At 36.1% G+C, this 20,726-nt stretch overlaps 1 protein-coding gene across 3 annotated transcripts in view; it reads right to left on the reverse strand.

Annotated features, from left to right (window-relative positions):
* Positions 1 to 20,726, reverse strand: part of PNPLA8 (patatin like phospholipase domain containing 8) — a 65,644-nt gene that overhangs the window by 13,396 nt on the left and 31,522 nt on the right. For 2 of the 3 annotated variants that reach the window (XM_017546874.2, XM_017546877.2), the window contains exons 5-8: positions 18,082 to 18,176; positions 17,174 to 17,345; positions 12,238 to 12,295; positions 9,028 to 9,222 (exon numbers count right to left, since the gene is read on the reverse strand). In XM_017546874.2, the coding sequence (XP_017402363.1) occupies positions 9,028 to 9,222; positions 12,238 to 12,295; positions 17,174 to 17,345; positions 18,082 to 18,176 (520 nt within the window). The remainder of the gene's footprint in view (positions 1 to 9,027; positions 9,223 to 12,237; positions 12,296 to 17,173; positions 17,346 to 18,081; positions 18,177 to 20,726) is intronic. The other variant, XM_017546876.2, reaches the window with a different exon arrangement.

Raw genomic sequence — 20,726 nt, forward strand, 5'->3', positions numbered from 1 at the left:
CTGGGATTACAGGCGTGAGCCACCGTGCCCAGCCTATTTCCAGCATTTTGACTGTCACAAATAAAGAAGCTGCTATAAACATGTGAGTACAGGGTTTTGCATGTACATAATTTTTCATTTCTCTAGAGTAAATACTCACAACTGCAACTGTTGGATCATATGGGAAGCATGCATTTAACTTTATAAGAAACTGCCAAAACATTTTCAAAGTGGTTGTCCATTTTGCATTCCCACCATCAATGTCTAAAAGTTTCAGTTGCTCTGCGTCTTATTATAGTAACACTTGGTATTGTCTCTATTTATTATTTTAATGACTCTAACAGATACGTGGTGGCATTTCATCATTGTTTTAATTTGCGATTCCCCAATGCCTAATGATGCTGGACCTCTTTTCACATCCTCATTTGCTATCCCTTTATCACCGCTCAAGTGTCTGTTCAAGTCTTTAGCTCATATTGTTAAACTTTTTCTTGCATGTTCTAGATATAACTCCTTTGTTGGATATGTGGATTTGCAAATATCTTCTTCCTGTATGTCGCTTGTCTCCTCATCCTCTTGGCAGCCTATTTGCAGAGCTAAATTTTTAATTTTGATGAAGTCCAATTCACCAATTTTTAAATTTCACGGATGATGTTTTCAGTATAATTGTTAAAAGTCTTCACCTAACCCAGGTCACCAAGTTTTTTTTTCTAAAAGTTTCATAGTTTTGTTTTAAATTAAGAACTACGACCCATCATGAATTATCTTTGTATAATGTGTGAGGTTTAGGTCACGGTTTCTGGGGTATGTGTGTTTGGGTGTGTGGCAGGGGGTTAGGGGAAAAGAGAGAGAGAGGAAGATGACCAATTGTTTCAACTCAATTTTTGCTGAAAAGACTATCCTTTCTGCATTGAATTGCTTCTGTATCTTTGTCAAAGATCACATGGCCTTATACGTATGGATCTATTTCCAAACTGCTATTTAATTACATTTATCTATGTATCTATCTTTATGCAAATACCACACTGGTACAGTAGCCATGGCTATTTAGAGTAAGTTTTTAAATTGGGTACTGTGATTCCTTGAAACTTTTTATTCTTTTAAAATTGTTTAGGCCAGGTGCAGTGGCCCACATCTGTAATCCTAGCACTTTGGGAGGCTGAGGCAGGCAGATTACCTGAGTCCAGTTCAAGACCAGCCTGGCCAACATGGTGAAACTTCGTCACTACTAAAAATACAAAAAATTAGCTGGGCGTGGAGGTGCGCACCTGTAGTCCCAGCTATTCAAGAGGCTGAGGCACGAGAATCGCCCGAACCTGGGAGGTGGAGGTTGCAGTGAGCTGAGATTGTGCCACTGCACTCCAACCTGGGTGACGGTGCAAGACTCTGTCCCTAAATAAATAAATAATAATTGTTAAACTACTCTGATTCCTCTGTCCTTCCATATAAATTTTAGAATCTGATTGTATAATTTTTAAAAAGTCCTACTGGAGTTTTCATGGGCATTGCATTATATTTATAAATCACTTCAGGAATAATTCCCATCTTTAGCATGTAGCATTTTTCAACCATGATGCCTTCCCATTTATTTAGGTCTCCTATTTCTTTCATCTTTTGTTTTCAACATACAGATTCTCTATGTTTTGTTAGATTTATATCTAAGTAATTTATTTGGATTATAAACTGTATGGCTTTTTGTTAAAGTTTTGATTCCCAATTATTCTTTGCTAATATATAGGAATATAATTGATTCTTCCAAGTAGTTTTCTGTGTGTAAAATCTTCTACTCCACCATTAATGCTCTGGCTTGAAGGTCCCATTAAAAACATCACATGTAGGATTTTGCCCTACTAATGAAGTATACTACTGTTACTAAAATTTCTCATGGAATGTGAATAACACTCCTCATCTTTTCACAAATTTATGCTCAGTTATTTTAGGGGGAGTGATAGTATTTTGCAAACCACAAATTATGATAACTCTTCATTTCTGGCATTACAAAACAACTTTCTCAAAAACCTATATCTCAAGTAATACTCTGGTTGAATCAATAAGATCACATTAGGAGGCAGCTAATATATAGAAATGTTCCTAAATACTAACAACACTTCCCAGAGAAAGTTAATTGGCTCTTTAGTAACAGAATAGCCAGTCTGAGGCTAATGGACCTTTACTGTGGCAAATGTCATTTATCACCAATGTGTAGCTTTGTGCTACCCTTGAGATAACTGGGACACATGGGGCTGTGTTGACATTCAGAAAAGCAGTTTGCCTTATCTTTTTATTGCTTGCTCTATTCTCCATTTTAGCATAAGTAGTTTGTTGCCACTTCCAGCCCAATCTTCCCTTCACTGAGTTGCTAATCTCCAGCACTCTCTAACTACATCTCTTTGAAATAATGTGACTTATGTTTCTACACTATGACTTACATGAGAAAGGGCTACCCTTTTCAAAGACATCTCTTGTCAAAAGGGATACATTTACTTGTAAACCCACCGTATTTCAGGTCTTTGCTTCCTTCCATAAATGTCTCTTTGTGGCTTAGATATGCCTGAGTTGGTATAGTCTCTGAAATCAAAAGATTACAGAAAGCTGGTCTGTGAATGACCCAAGTCTGGGATGGGGCAGGGGGAGGGGGAGATTTACCTGGTTTGCCACCTGACAGTAGTAGCTGTCCTAAGAACAGTGAAGCCTCTCTCCCTTGTCTTGGCTCAGGAAGAGGGTAATAATATGTATCAGGAACAAAGGAAAGATCAGTACACAAGTGTCATGCTTAGACTTGTTATGGATTAAATAGACTGAAAGTTCAGTGTACATCTTAGTAATGTAATTAAATACTTATCACTCCTTAAGCCAAAGTACCATGGCAGAGACGATTAATGAACAGAATCCTAAACTAAACATCATCCTGCATTATAGTGAGACTGTGAGAAGTAGGCCTTTTCTGATATGAAGTAGATTGCTTCAGTTCATTTGTTAAAAACTTAAATGACCCTCTATCTACTGTGCCAGGCAAAAAAGCCTGTAGTGACTGCAGTTTTAGGGACTGCTATTCTTGTGTCCTGAGTTGGAAACAGGTAAACAGAGACTGTATCTGACAGAACTGATTACCATGGAGAGTGGGAAAATTTTTTCTGGCCGCTTGGCTCCTTTTCCTTAAAAAACCAATGGGGGCTAAATTCACATCTCATTCTAAACTCCACTGTGCTGTCATTCCCATAATGGCATTCAATTCTCTGTGTTTCCCTGCCTTCACTCTTCCCCCACGTCCTAAACTCTTTCAGTGTACTCTATGGAACTGTTCCATAGTTAAAACTCCATTGCAATCTCTCTTTTGGAAGTGCTCTCTTCCTCTTTGACTTAACAGAAACATGGCTTTTCCCTGATATCATGTCCCAGGTAGTTGGGGGAGGAAGAGTGGTGTCTTATCGTTCTCTAGTGTTTTTTCTAGACCATCAGTTCCAGTTCACTTGGATTCGTGCTTTGTGAAGGCTCTGCTATTCAGCTATGCCACCATCTCCTGATTACTATTGCCACAGATCAGTCTCCAGTCACTCCTTATCACTCAACAAGTTAAGACATCTGGTTTACAGACTTGCTTTCTATCTCGTCTTTTTATTACCCTATGTGACTTCAACATCTTTACAATACCCTGGAATCTCAGTTCCTCAATCTTCTTGACTTCAAAAGCCTATTCATCTAACTACTCTTCAAGGTCACACATTGAACTTTGTTATCAAAATAAACGAAATCATACAGTATATGTTTTTTGGATCTGGTTTCTTTCCTTTAGAAGAATGCTTCTGAGATTCATCTATGCCTATGTGAATGTCCATAATTCATTCCTTTTTAATGCTATTATTTCATTATTTGACTAAACCACAGTTTATCCATTCAACTGTTGAAAAGAACTATTTTTAGATTTAGCTATCTTTATACATTTGTTGAAAGTCATAATTGGATTGGTATTTATATTTGTATTGCTTAACTCTGTAAAAATCTACTTAGAGTCCTTAAATGCAGGTGGGAATAATTAAGCTATTTCCTAAAAGACTTTCCCGTGTACAAATTTTAATTTAATCCTTTCAACTTTTTCCTTTGTTTTCAATTAACAGATCATTAGGATAACTATCCTATGATAGAGGTAACATTGAATTTTTAATTCGACAGAAAAGTTCTTTTTTCACTAACCATTTAAATCTTAAATTCTATACTTGTTATACTATGAATAACTTCTAATCAAGTAGGTATTTTAGATGAAACACATTTTCATTATATAAAAGGCTACAAAAGGATAATCAAAAAAGACGAAGAGGCAAACGAATTTTAGCAAAAAACGACAACTGCAAAATCAATCCAAATCAAAAAACTGCCAGGTTTCTTGTAGTTTTGCTAGTCATTTTTCAAAGTAAATTTCTGTTCCTTAAACTTTACTCACTTTTTATCAAAAAAGTACAGCAATTAAGGTTTCTGGGATCACTCTAATCTAATGGTAAGGCATACCATCTCTTAAGCTCTCCTTATAGTTAGCCTACTCTTGTCAGATGCCTATTTTATCAGTAGGTCACTGAGCTAATGTTATGTCCATGGTAGTTTCTACAGCCTTTTCATTCATTCAAGTATTCATATTTACAGTTATTTTTTATAGACGGCATGTGCCAGGCATACTTCTAACTGCCAAAGTAAAATCAACTTGATAAATGATTGAATAATTTACTTATTATCTCTTAGAGGAATACAGATTGTGTTTGAACTGCAGTATACTGTACATGTGCTTAATAGCCTAAAATTTACACATACTTTTTATTGCTTTTAATGTATATTTAATCATTTCAAATCCTGTCAGAGCACTTACCAGAAAGTAACTGCTGGACAATGAGCAATGCCTTTTTATTATCTTAGCTTCTCACTTTTATTCCTTGTTTCTTTTAAAATTTGCTTTTTATTGTGAGAAATTAAATGTAACACAAAACTGGTCATTTAAATGATTTTTAAGGATTCAATTAAGTGGCTTTAATTATATTCACAACGTTTTGTGACCATCACCACTATCCACTATTTTTCTTTGAGACAGAGTCTCACTCTGTTGTCCTGGATGGATAGCAGTGGCACGATCAAATCACTGTAACCTTCAACTTTTGGGCTCAAGGAGATCTTCACACCACAGCCTCCAGAGTAGCTGGGTCTACAGGTGTGGACTCCCACATCCAGATAATTTTGTTTTGGTGGAGACAGTCTCACTATGTTGCAGCAAGCTGGTCTTGAGCTCCTGAGCTCAAGCGATCCTTCAGCTTCGACCTCCCAAAGTGCTGGGATTACAGGCATGAGCCACTGTATCTAGACACTAACTCTGTTTCCGAAACATTTTTATCACCCATCTCTGTAACCATTGAGGAATCAGTCCCCATTTTCCCTTCCTCATCCCATTTTCTATCCCTAATCAATGACCCATTTGTAATACATCAAGTCAGATGGCAACTTCTTTGTTAAGCTGACCCTGACACAATCAATCACCTCTATACTACTTCTTAATCCTGTACATATGTTTATTATTAAATTTGTCACCTCATTCTATAACTGGGTTTACATCCTTTTGTCTGAACTATTTGAGGGCATGATTCAGGAAGCACATACAATATGCCAACTATGGTTAAAAATCTTTTTATTTTTCTCCGCTAGCACAGTGCCTGGCACTGACTGAGTAAGCACTCACCACATTTCTGTCCAGTTATAATGAAAATTATTAACTGTGGCTTGGTATAGGCATATTTGGCAGGTGTTGAGAAGGTTCTTTCTGCTATAAATACTCTTCACCTAGAATGTTTAAATAAATTTCATAATTTATGTTTATATACCCTAAGCTCTGAACATAAACTTGTATGATGTAAATAAAGCCTGGGAGGAATAATATATATATCAGAATTGGTCATCAAAACCTTTAGTGTAAACTAATTTATCAGATTCTTTCTCCAAAGACAGGAATGAACCATTTAATTTTGAAGGTGGAGATGGAATAATTGAGTGTAAAAAGTAGTACTTCCATGTACATATTCTATGTACTTGGGCAGATGGGGAGAGACTGGGAGCTACTCAAAAATAATTCTTCTCACTTTATAATTTTCCAGGACTTCTAATGAACCCTATAAATGTTGTAATAATCTTCTTCTTTATATAGTCAAAAGCAAATGAAATCTCCCCATTCACCTATTCATAACTCTTAATTAGATCACTACTTTCAATAATTGCTCAAATAGAATATTAATTAACCTCTACTACAATGGATAAAAAGTAACTACATTAAAATATATGTCAGATGTGACAGTTAAAAAGGATTTTCAAAATGAGACTGGTAATAATTGAATATAATTATTAAAAGATTTAGGATGAGAGGGTCTACTAAGTACCATATTTTAAACTTGGCAAAACTTCTGAATGGTTAGAAAGAAATAGGACTTTGCTTGAATGTTTTTTTTTTAAGGAATCAAGATATTCACACCTTAAATTACTTCCATCAATCTTTTGAGTTGTCATTTGAAGGGAAAAATATCCCATTTCTTCTTCAAGTCTTGGAAGAAGGGAATACAGAGTAAGAAACATATTTCCTTAAATAGGTTTCTTGGGTTCCAGATTCCAATTGAATATTTGTATTAATTAAATGTACCCATGTTTCTGAAGCTTAGTGATTTATATGAAAGTACATTTTTTTTACCCATGTGGCTATATAATTTACATAAAAATCTATGTAAATTATAAGTAACATTTATTTATTCAAATAACCTTAAGTTATTTTAATCTGTGGCTCAAAATAAGTTAAAAGATTATGGTCATCAACAGAAAAATGTCTAAGCGTGAACAGAAGTATCACTAATCTATCTGAAATGGGAAAAAAACCACTGAATTACTTTGGTTTGATATTTATATTCAATAGGATTGAATTAAACTTTGGAACTACTTCCTCTTAGATAAAGAATAAATTTAGAGCAAATGAGATAACTTCTTTTGAAGTGTGGAAACATATGATCCCCAAATGTAATTATTTAGTATTTGAGACTTTCTTAAATTGGCATAACCGCAAGTTTATAGCACAACTATATTAAGATTATAACTTAGAAATTCTATTATATTTTAAATGCACTGTCTAAATTATTTCTCAATTTATGACATGGTACCTTAAGAGGGGGAAATCCACTGATAAAAATGGTAAGCTACATATTAAAATAAAAAATTTATTTTGACCCATAAGTCCTGAAATCAGTATCAGAAACTCAGCAGCCAGTAAGAATGGCAAGAAGGGGAAGTGCCTTACATAATTCAGCAATGACTGATTCTGAAAAGTAAGAAATGGTTCGAACTGACTCCAAAAACAAAGGAATCCTATTTTAATCTCTTAGCTACAAATGTTATATTACTTTTAGAAAGATTAAAAAGAAAATGGGAATAGCTGACCATAACATTTTAAAATACATATAAGCTATTTTATCAAAATGAGATAAAATTTTTATAAAAATGTTTCAGTTATAACACTGACATTTACATTTAAATGATTCATTAGCAAGTTTTGAAGTTTATATTGTCAACATGTTGTTTATATAGATCTATGCAAGAGTTTTTTTTTTTTTTTTTNTTTTTTTGAGACAGAGTCTCACTCTGTTGCCCAGGCTGGAGTGCAGTGGTGTAATCTCAGCTCACTGCAACCTCCGCCTCCTGGGTTCAAGCGATTCTCCTGTCTCAGCCTCCTGAGTAGCTGGGACTACAGGTGCGTGCCACTACACCTGGCTAATTTTTGTATTTTTAGTAAAGACGGGGTTTCACCATGTTGGTGAGGCTGGTCTTGAACTCCTGACCTTGTGATCCACCCGCCTTGGCCTCCCAAGTGCTGGGATTACAGGCGTGAGCCACTGTGCCTGATCAGATCTATGAATGCCATCTGAATATCCCCATCAACGGTTAAGGTTTTTTCTCAACAGATACCTGAATACCAAACAGAGAGAATACACATACTTTAGGCACTAGAGAAAAATGTTAAGATTCCTCTCATTCTCCTTATTTAAATGAGATATGACTTTAAAAATTAAGTATAAAAATACATACCTTCAAAATATCAGCTCTAAAGCTTATTCACATTTAGTGTAAGTTATGAATTAACAATTTCCATAAAGAGTTGGAAAAACTTGGCTGGGCATGGTAGCTCATGCCTATAATCCCAGCAGTTTGGGAGGCCGAGGCAGGTGGATCATGAAGACAAGTGATTGAGACCATCAAGGCCAACATGGTGAAACCCCATCTCTACTAAAAATATAAAAATTAGGTGGATGTGGTGGTGTGTGCCTGTAGTCCCAGCTACTCGGGAGGCTGAGGCAGGAGAATTGCTTGAACCTGGGAAGTGTAGGTTGCAGTGAGCCCAGATCATGCCACTGACTGCACGCAAGCCTGGCGACAGAACAAGACTCCGTCTCGAAAAAAAAGAGTTGGAAAAACTTGACAGAGGAAAAACTTAAGTAAATGAGTTTACATAAAAATAATTTCCAGAAATAATATTAAACTTCACAAATAATTTAAAAACGAATTTAAAAGAGTATAAAGGATTAAATAATTCATGTACAGCACTAAATAAGTGTCTAGCACATAGCTAACTTAATGAGTGTTTACTACTATTTTACTATACCCCCTTCTTCAAAATATGCCTACACAAACTGTCAAACAGACTGGGTTCTGCATTTTTAGGGAGTGTATATCGTTTTTAATTTTTATCAAGTTTGGAAAGCTAATCATATATATTCTCACTTTTCCATCATAAAATTATCATACTGGGCTATGAATCACACTGTAGAAAACAACAAAAACTTCCCTAAAATATGTTTGCATGTCAGGTGCTTGCTAAGAAAAACAGCAAATAAAAATAATCTAAATTGTTCTTCTTTTGACATTTAAAGACACAAAAAAGAAAGTCTCCTAGGTTGATCCTTGTGAAGATCAATGACATTTAATAAGTGCTGATTATTTTAATCATGTAAAATTTTAAAAGATAGGCCATACAAGTCAACTTACTTGATGAAGATCATTTCCCAACGCATATTCTGCAAAGTAGCCTGGAGCAGCAGATGAGGCTCTAATGGCCTGCCACATTTTATACTGACAGCCTCCCAAATAATGAGAGTTGATTCCAGGAAAATGACCATAGTTTCTGAACACAAAAGCCTTTGGTGTTATCCCTCTATTTACTATGGTACTTACAGCAGCCACCTAGTGAATGAAAAAGTGAACAATTCCATCACAAACAGTAACATATTTGGGATCTGTAAAAATTAAATACTATTGAGCAGTATGAATGAAAAATCTACAACTCTGTCAAATAAATATGTAACACAAATATAACGCTGAAAAAAGAGAATCAGGTCTTTTAAATCAGGCATTTCTTTATGAAATAATCAAGACTGAAGCAATTCTGAGAAATGTATTATAAAAGAATAATAAAAGGGATTTATTTGACTACATGATTTGATTAAAAAAGTATTCAAAAAGGCAAGCATTTCTAGACCTTTATGTAATAACTGACAGAACAGTAGTAATGAATAAAAACTGCTTAAAGGCTGGGTGCAGTGGCTCACGCCTGTAATCCCAGCACTTTGGGAGGCTGAGGAGACTGGACCACTTGAAGTAAGGAGTTAAGAGCAGCCTGCCCAAAACGGTAAAACCCCATCTCTACTCAAAATATATGATGACGGGCACCTTCCAGCTACTCGAGAGGCTGAGACAGGGGAATTGCTTGAACCAAGGAGGTGGAGACTGGAGTAAACTGAGATCACGTCACTGCACCCCAGCCTAGGTAACAGAGTGGGACTCTGTCTCAAAAACAAAAAAAAACAGCCAACAAAACAAAAAAAACTGCTTCAAGATAAGTACACTATTTTTATAACATCATTTACAAATTAGTCTTTGTTTCTGAGCTCTTTGAAAATATTCTGACTTCAATAAAAGTGAAATGTAACACCATACAATCAGTGCTTTCAGGTCACGGTTATTAAAACCTGGTAGCTGGGTAATGTTTATTTAAAAAACTATAATGTCAACCATCTCAGTTCTCAAATTTTATCACTGTTGTTTGAATTTACATGAAATGTGCTGTTTTGTTAATGATCTGTAATAATAACTTAAGAGGCTGATGGGTATTGATGAGGCCAAAGTTAGTGTCCTATGCCAAGTCCTGCCAATCGTTTTGATATTTAATAAACAAAGGTCACATACTAAATTCCTGTGAGAAATCCAAGTCTGTCTCTAGGCCACAATGGATAGAAGCTGGCCATACATTAAAATCTAGTATTTCTATACTTGGTACATAAATATGGCTAGATTAAGAAAACATATGAGTGGCTCTCCATTTATCATGATGATTTAATTCTTAAGATGACTAAAGTTCCCGCTAACTTTTACTAAAATTTGGAAACTTCCATGATTTAAACCAAGCAAACAAACAAGGAGCCTTGGAGATACAGGGAAACAAGCAAGAGGCATAGAGTGCACCCTAGGGTCCTCTCCAAAACAGCGAAATCATCTCTTCATCAGCCTCTGAGGCACTGCATCTGATCTAATCGGCCTACTGCTCCAGTCTCAACCCACATGTGGCCCTTGGATTCTGAGGCACTAGTCTTTAAGAACTCTATCATTTCCTGGAATTCTCTATGTCTTTTCCTGCACAGGCCATTCCCTTAGCCAGGAATGCTCCTACTCAATGGCCTTCACATTGACATCTCAAATCTCACCTCCTCAGAGTAGCCATCCATTGTGTTCCCTGCTTTCAGAGAACTGCTTTTGTGCTCCATAGCACTTATGTATTTCAGAGAAACTACTACATCTCATCTTCATCATTATTTCATTAATATCTATGCTGCCCTACAGAGCTGTAAACCCCATGTCTGCATTTGGCCACAATGAATCCAAATTGCCTAGCAGTGGGTACATAATTAAGAATTGCAGAATGACTCAAAGCATGACTACGCCATAGTTAAACAGCAACAGAAGGAGCTGCATTTGTTTGATTTTTCATGGTCACAGCTTATTATCTGAGAATAAATATAAGCTGCATGGAATTTCTAGGTACATAAATTCTATTCCTTAAACAAGTAATATTAATAGAAATCAAGCAATACTCAGATCATCGGGTTTCAAACAAATAAATGAAGAGCCACAATGAAACACATCTAAGTGACATTTAAATTTTAATGATTTAATTTGTATAATAATACAATCTAATATAGTCATGCACTGTGTATCAATGTTTTGGTCAATGATGGACCACATATACAACAGTGGTTCCATAAGACTGTAAAGGTGCTTCTATGCTGTATTTTTGCTGTATCTTTCCCATAATTATTTTCCATCTAGGTATTTGCATATCTGGAGATATGGAAGTATTCTCATCATTGTCACAACTGCCTACAGTATTCAGTATGGTCACCTGCTGTACAGGTTTGTGGCCTAGGAACTATAGGCTATGCCATTTAAGTATATCTGAATACACTCTATAATACTTGCACAATGACAAAATCACCTAATGAGACATTTCTCAGAATGTATCCCCATCATTAGGTGATGCATGATTGCACTGTCTAACAGGCATATAAAATTTCTCTTTGAAAATCTAGGGTAAGAAATGTCATAATGTTCCTTATATCACTAGATTTGATTTTTTAAATTATGATAAAATAATTCTTCCTCATTTTCAGTCCGTCTTTCATGTTCTTCTACTTCTGTTATACTTTTACTGGATTTAGAAAAGGTATAATGATGATATCCTATCTCTTCATGGAATGATCAATATATAAAGAATTAATACAATCTATTATCCCTTAATAAAAAGGCCCTCAGAGCTGGGCACAGTGGCTCATGCCTGTAATCCCAGCACTTTGGGAGGCCAAGGCGGGTGGATCACCTGAGGTGGGAAGTTCAAGACCAGCCTGACCAATGTGGAGAAACCCTGTCTACTAAAAATACAAAAAAATTAGCCAGGTGTGGTGGCACATGCCTATAATCCAAGCTATTTGGGAGGTTGAGGCTGGAGAATTGATTGAACCCAGGAGGCGGAGGTTGCAGTGAGCCGAGGTTGCACCATTGTACTCCAGCCTGGGCACCAAGAGTGAAATTCCATCTCAAAAAAATTTTTTAAAAATTAAAAATAAAATAAAAGGGCCCTCAGGATAAGTGCTTTCACCAGACCTTCAGATCAAACTAGGTATTATATTTAAGAGACTCTAAGCTTACCTTAGGACATGTGGGGTTTCTTGCTGTTTCAATCATCAGTGCAGATCCCATCCTATCCCTTTATTAAAGGAGAAAAAACAATTTATATCAAAATGACTTTATCTCCTAACAACCAGGAAACATACAGTATGCAACTACTGTTTGTCCATGGCTTTGTCAAAGTGCTATGAGGGAAAAAATATAAGACTCTCCTGTAGGAGGCTTATAATCCAATTAACACACATGAAACAACAGGCAGTTATTTATTAATCTCTGATTCAAATTCCAAGTGTCTATAGTTCCGCGGTGGAGCAACCAATACAGGGTGCAGTACCTGGAAAAGATGCATGACGGGAGCCTGAGGAAGATACTGAAAGACTGCAAGGTAACATATTTAAAGTACGTGTCCCAACATACAGATTAAAGGCACAAAGGCAAAACAAATCTGTTGTTTGCAGGGTCCTGCCAATAAGATAAAGGAGCTGTGATGAGATAAGACTGCAGAAGCATGCATGGACTAGAGTAACCAGGTGAGGACAATGAGATTTTAAGCTTGTCTTAGTTGGTAACAGCCAATATGATCAAGAAAACTGCTTTTAAAATCATCAGAGTTGGCATTTGAATTACTATGGCATTACAGAAATTGTCCTTGGGCAGCAATTTTTGCAATTCCATAATAAGAGAATTTTATTTCAATGAAGACTTTTCCAGATATAAAAATTATATATTTTTTTCCTATACTAAATATAAAGACTACGGTTTCACCAACCTTCCTCATGAATAAAACCATTTTCAAATGTGTTTTTCAAAGAATACTCATGTTTCTCAACTAGGATATTAGTGAATTTCACCAAAAAAATATTTACAAACTGCTTAGTGATCTACTCTTTATAAGTTTTAGTAAATATAAATGCAAAATACTTTCCAAAATGGACAAGATCTTTTGTCTTTCCCAACCTCATCTATACATTTCTACCACATAAAAAGCAATGCAATTTCACCTTTCTAAGGTTCCCTTTTTATAGAATTCTAACTGTAAAATTACAACAGAAATCCTAGGAGCATGCTGCTTTCACAAAGTTCATATTTATTTATTCTTATTTTTGTTTAAATCTTGATTTTATCAAAAGCTATTATGCTTTTAGTGAATTAACTTATGAATATAAATTTGTAAAGTAGTAATGGTAATTGTTTATTTCTGAGAGATCTCAAAATCTGAAAAAAAAATCAACATTCTTAGATTTGACTGCTATAAAATAGTGCCCTTAAAATAACACAAAATTATCACAGAAAAAAATATAAAAGTACTCTCTATAAACAATGAGGGGAAAAAATATGACAAAAAAGACCAGAAGGTAGGAATGGTAGAATTTTAACAATAATGGCACCCAGTGAATCACAGTCCTAGTATCCATATCGTTGTATACAGTCTCTTCCTACACAGACTCTTGGTTGGCGTGGCTTTCATCCATGTAACCTCAGCAAACATTCCATTAAACTGAGGCTTCAAAAGTGCTTATGCACTTGGGGCTTTCCCTCTGGGAACTCTGAAACCACAATGATGAGGCGAAGTTTGGATAAGAATGGGCAGGTGGAGAGACAGACTTTCCAGGACCATTAGCTGTGCCACCAAGTGAGCTCAGGCAAGAACAGAAGAAACACCCAGTCAAACCACAGAATCATGAGACTAAGTCTTCATTGCTTAAAGCCATTATGTTTTGGAGTAGCTTGTTATATAGCAAAGGCTGAGTGAAAAGCAGAGCAAGGAAAAAGAACTAACTATACTGATAAAATTTATCAATACTATGATTAAAAATGAAGTTTCTAGAAGAGCAAAAATGAGGCAGCAATACACAAATATGCAAAGATACTCTCATAAGTAACAAAAGGAAAAAAATTTCAAAGAAGAGACTCTGATTTTAGAGTAAATTTTTAAATTTTCATAATCTGAATAAAAAGTACTGATTTTATGAATCCTAGGAATAGATATGAATTACATTTTCTAATCGACACAAAATATGTGAAAATAAGTAACATACAATGATAACGGACGGGAAGATTTCAAAACTGGAAAGAAATCAATGTTCCGCAAAATAACTGATACATTTCATGTAATTTTCATCCAAATACCAGTGGTATTTTTTTAAATGTGACAAAAGTAGCCTAAGGTTAACTCTGAATATTAATTGAAAATTGTGTAAAAGAAGAATAAAGAGGAAAGATTTGCTATGTTATATCATTATAAAAATATTATGCAAAGGTTCAACAACTAAATTTACAGAATTTGTATAAAAATAAATCCATAGAAAAACCAAAAACTTCAACATAGATTCTAATATAGGTAAGAATTTAAAATATGATAAAGAAAATGTTTCAAATCAGTTAAAAAAAAAACACTTGGTAATGGAGCTGCGACATCTGGATTAACATTTGATAGAAAAATAAAGCTTGATTCTCTTACCACGTATATCAAAATAAGTTTTAGGTAAATTAAGAATTACATATAAACTGAAAACTTCAGGACTAAGAAATAATATAAATATTTACCTACTTTCAGGGTAGAAAACATTTATTTTTAAATTTAAACTTTTATTATAGATTAAAGAGTATGCACACAGGTTTGTTACATGGGTAAATTGTTTGTCACTGAGGCTTGGGGTCCCAACAATCCTATCACGCAGGCAGTGAGCATAGTACCAACAAGCGGTTCTTCAGCTCACACTCCCATTCTCCCTCCCACCTAATGGTCCCAAACATCAATTGTTCCCAACTATATGTTCACGTAAATTCAATGTTAAGTTCTCACTTTATAAGTAAGAACATGGGGTATTTGGTTTTATGTTCTTGTATTAGGTTGCTTATGATAATGGACTCCAGCTCCAACCACGTTGCTGCAAAAGACATCGTTTATTTTTTATAGCTGCATAGTATTCCACAATGTATATGTACCACATCTTCTTTATTCGATCCACTGTTGATGGGCACCTAGGTTGATTCCATGTATCTGCCATTGCGAATAGTGCTATGATAAACACACGAGTGCATGTATCTCTTAGATAGAATGAATTATTTTTCTTTGGGTATATACCTAGTAGTAGGATTGTAGGAAAGGCTTACAAACGTAAAAGTTAAAAATCATTAAAGGAAAAGATTTGGCTAAATAAAGATGTTTCAATACTCTACATTAAAAAATTATTAATTAGAAAGCACTTTTTCAATATATGGTTAATATATTTACAACACATTGAGAAATATCCCATAATAGGCAAAAATTATTCCCTCAAAATTCACAAAAAAAACATAATAAAAAACCATCAAAACCAAAACCTTTTTTAAGTTCAAGTTTGTGAATAATGAAAGTGATACAAATTGAAACACGAGTTTCAGAATCTCTCAAACTGATGTCATTTTAAACATTAAGTGTCTAGTGTTCACAAGTATTTTATGAAACAGAAATACAAATTGATGTTGGCAGATGAGTAAGCTAAAACAACTGCACTGAAGAGCAAATTCAGCTACGTATGCATCAAGATTCTTAAAACATAGATATCCTCTGCCACAATTTTACTTCTAGAAATTTACCTTAAAGATACAGAGATTTAAGTAGAGATGTAAGATGTTTATCTAATTTTATTTTGAACTGCAAGAGTATCTGAAGTATCCTTTTCTAAAAGAGGATTTGTTAAACAAAAATAGTACATCCATAAAATGGTGAAGAACCATTATTAATGTATGCTTCAAAAAATATTAAATGATATAGGAAATCATCTGTGATAAAATGCTAAGTGAAAACGCATGAAACAAAACTGCATGTGCATTATCTCAATTTTGTAAAGAGGATGGATACACACACACTCACAACTACACACATATACATTTGTCTATCTGTAAGAAATTACAGAAAAAAATACATCACCATGTTAATAGTGCTTTTGTTCTTAGTGGGATTATAAATTATTTTTATTCTTTTCTTGATATATTTTCTATTTCTCATATTATGATTATTTTAATAAGACATCAACATTGGACCCAATAAATACGCTTCTTATATAGTGACCTACAGATATATTCTGAAATGTGAGAAGAAATTCAAAGTTTTCTACAGCAGCATTGTTCATAAGCCCAAAAAGTTAGGAACATAAATGTCCTAAATGTCCATAAAAATCCTAAATGGAAATGATTATGAAAATGGTAACACTCTGGAGTATAGTGTAGTCTTTCCAAATGTGTCAGGAGATTTTAATAACGTTTGAAAAAAGGAAAATGATACAAATTTGCAACTACAATCTAATCTCAGCTATACAAAATGTACACGGTCTAGTAAAAAACTAGAAGGAAATATATTAAAGTCTAAGGCTCTGAATAACAGAATTATGGGTGAAGTGATGCTTATATTTTATGCTTATATACACTTTGGGACGCTGAGGCAGGCAGATCACTTGAGGTTAGGTGTTCAAGACCAGCCTGGGCAACATGGTGAAACCCCATCTCTACTAAAAATAGAATTAGCTGGGCATGGCGGTGAGCAAGTATGGTCCCATCTACTTGGGAGGCTGAGGGAGAAGACCACTTCAGCCTAGGAAGTTGAGGTTGCAGTGATCCAAGATAGCAGCACTGTACTCTACCCTGGGCAACATGAGTGAGACCGTGTGTCAAAAAATAAATAAAAATAAAAATAATTGACTGTTTTAGAATGACTTGAGATACATTTAATATGCTAAGTAAAAACAATAGGATGCAAATATCTCATATTTTTAAAAAAGGCAATTGTAACTTGTACATGCAAATCTCACATACATGAACCCCCCAAAACAATTACTAAACTATGATTCACCAAAATACTAACAGTTGTTACCTCTAATTAGCTAAAAAGTTAATATCTTGGTATTTTTCGAATTATACTATGTACTTATTACCTATATAATCAGAACATATAAGAAGAGTAATTTTGACTTACTTAAGAATGTTTTCCCATGTTTGACTGTCATAAAATGCATGGCTCCAACTCATTTTGACTGTTCCAACAATGACATTTTGTGAAAATACATCTGATCCTAATTTTCGATAAAGTTCCTCACATTCATCCAAGGGCATATGAAACAACCCCAACATGAAAGCTAATATGGCACCTGAAAAAAGAATCCTTAGTTTTTAATCAGCGTTAATGTTATAGCCTTTATGATGATAATATCTCCTGAATCATAGTTTTGGCTTAAATTTTAGCTTTGATACTTTCTAGCTACATCACCTGGGACAAAGACAAATGACTTTCCTTCTCAGAGACCTATTTTTTAGCTATAAAATGGGAGTAATAAGAACAACCAAAATTCATGTCTTTTGTACTGGGTTAACAAATGTAAAGGGATTTACCAGGTCTCAAAAAGGATTAAATAAACATTACCCCAATAATGATAATGATAATAATTTTAAAAAATATATAAATGTGTTGTTTCATATTAAATTATATATAAGACACTATTGTAGATAATTCATGTTCTTTCTAATATCAATAAATTACTTAGTTTTAGTCATAGAATATGGTATATTTGACAACTGACCAAGTCATTAAACAATTCTCCTTCAGGTTAATCATGGGAACAAATGCAATTAAAAATACTTGGTACTCTTGGATGTCCTTTTAAATAGCAGATTTCGAATCTAGCTGTAATTGGTAGAACACACCGCCACCTAGTGTGCCTAACTGGCCTAACCATGAACAAAAGAGAAAAGGGGGTTTTGAGAAAGTTCTGGAGCATGGAGAGAAGGCTGGAGGAGGCAAAGGACTATGGTCTTAAACATACGTGCTTACTCTTCTTTTCCTCAATGCATTGCCAGAATGCACCACTTCCATACAGTAATAATTACCTGTACTCACACCACAAATGTAATCAAAGAGCTGATGAACTGGCTTCTGAGTAAGTTCAACTAATTTTCGTAGGGTCTGAAGAGCAACCACGCCCCTGTAGAAAAGATTAAAGGCGAAATGAGAATTCCTCTTTCAGGAAAAATTAATTTAACCTGTTGAACAAAACAATCTAAGAACTGCTTCTGTAGTTTATATACTAACATGAAAATTAACAAATCAGAATCAGTAAAAATTGCCTGACCGAATTTTTAGTATTACTTTTGAAAATCCATTATCTAAATGATATAAAACCTACACTATAGCAGTATATTATAAAATTTACATTAGTATCTTTCTTTTGTTTTTTCATTGAACCCATCCTTCTGCAGAACAGTATCTCTTTGAATAAGAATAAATCTGGCCAGGCACAGTGGCTCATGCCTGTAATCCCTGCGCTTTGGGAAGCTGAGGTAGGAGGATCACTTGAGGCCAACAGTTCAAGACCATCTGAGCAACATAGCAAGACCGCATTTCTACAGAAAAATAAATAAATAAAAAGAAGAAGAAATCTGCTTGAATACACTTCTTAAGAATGTCAGGGGGATCGATCCAAGATGGCTGTTTAGGAACAGCTCAGGATTGCAGCTCCCAGTGAAAGCACAGAGGGTGAGTGGAGGCCGCATTTTTATTGCCCACAGATTAGGAGATTCCCAGGCGGAGAAGCCCCACAGTTCGCCAGCGCGGCTGTGACAGCCAGCACGGCTGCTTTGCCCCACGTGGCTGCTCTGTCAGCGCCCTGGCGCAGCAGTTCGCCATACAAAATACACCGGTCCAAGTACCCTTTTGGCTGGCAATTGGAGCCACGGGAAGTCGCCCATTCGTCTGTTTAAAAAGGGGACTGAACAGGGAACCAGGACAGTAGATTCCAGGGCAAAAAAAAGTGCCACGAATCTCAGTGCCGCTGTTTAAGCCAGCGCAGCGAGTCGCCCCACGGGAAAACACACAGATCCCGGCGTCTCTTCAACAGGCAACTGGAACACCAACCGAAAAAAAAGAAAAAAAAAAAAAAAAAGGCTCTGAGGCAGGGAGCCAGGCGATCAGGCTTGGCTGGTCCCACCCCTACAAAAGAATAGCAATCAGAAACTCTCTAGATTGAGAGTTTCACAGCAAGCACAGCTGAATCCAGGCCGGTCCAGCTCTGTGGGGGAGGGGCGTCTGCCATTACCGAGACACTTCACCAATAAGGCGGTAGTCAGCCAATGCTGAGGCAGCCTGCCGTTGCCAAGGCAACCTGCCATAGCTGAGGCAGCCCCCCCGTTGCTGAGGCAACCCGCCATTACAGACAGAGTCCGCCAATACAGAGGCGGGCCACTGTTGCCGAGGCAATTCTAACTACACCCTTATAAACAGGACTGCAGGGAAGCTCACTTGGCAGCTGGGTGGAGCCCACAGCAGCTCAGCAAAGCCTCTACAGGCAGACAGTGACTAGGCTGCCTCCTTGCTGGGCAGGGGAGCTCTGAAGGAAAAAAAAAAGAAGGCAGCAGCACAACAGAATCTCATAAATAAAGCCCTAAATCCCTGGGACAGAGCACCTGGGAACAAAAAGTGGTTTATGAGTTCTGCTGCAGCAGACCTAAACGTACCTGCCCAGCAGCTCTGAATGAACGGAGCTCACAGCTCAGCATTTGAGCTCCTATAAAGAACAGACTGTCTCCTCAAGCAGCTCCCTGACCCCTGTATATCCAAAGAGCCACCTCATAAAGGAGAGATCAGACTGACACTTGGCAGGTATCCTTCTGGCACAAAGATAGCAGAAGAAGAAAACTGGTAACAACCTTTACCGTACTGCAGCTGCTGCAGGTGATCCCCAGGCAAGCAGGGCCTGGAGTGGACCTTAGCAGACCTACAGCAGAGGGGCCAGACTGTTAGAAGGAAAACTAAGAAACAGAAATAACCTCATCATCAACAAACAGAACGTCCACTCAGAGACCCAATCTGAAAGCCAGGAACTACAAAGACGACAGGTGGATAAATCCATAAAGACGGAAAGAAACCAGCACAAAAAGGATGAAAACACCCGAAACCAGAACACCTCTCCTCCTACAAGGGATCGCAACCCCTCACCAGCAAGGGAACAATGTTGGATGGAGAACAAGTGCGATGAAATGACAGAATCAGACTTCAGAAGGTGGGTAGTAAGAAACTTCTGTGAACTAAAAGAACATGTTCTAACCCAAGGCAAAGAAACTAAGAACCTTGAAAAAAGATTTGACGAAATGCTAACGAGAAAGGACAAAATGGAAAGGAATATAAGTGAATTGATGGAGCTGAAAAACACAAGAACTTCGCGAAGCATGCACAAGTTTCAACAGCCGAACTGACCAAGCAGAAGGATATCAGAGGTTGAAGATCAACTCAATGAAACAAAATGGGAAGGCAACGATAGAGAAAAAAGGGTAAAAAGGAATGAACAAAGACTCCAAGAAATGTAGGACTATGTGAAAAGACTTAATCTACGTTTGATAGATGTACCTGAATGTGGCGAAGAGAATGAATCCAAGCTGGAAAATAATCTTCAGGATATTATCCAGGAAAACTTCCCCAACCTAGCAAGGCAGGCCAATATTCAAGTCCAGGAAATACAGAGAACACCACAAAGATATTC

This window comes from Cebus imitator, unplaced genomic scaffold (genome assembly GCF_001604975.1).
Source record: "Cebus imitator isolate Cc_AM_T3 unplaced genomic scaffold, Cebus_imitator-1.0 Scaffold192, whole genome shotgun sequence".
Classification (NCBI taxonomy): domain Eukaryota; kingdom Metazoa; phylum Chordata; class Mammalia; order Primates; family Cebidae; genus Cebus; species Cebus imitator.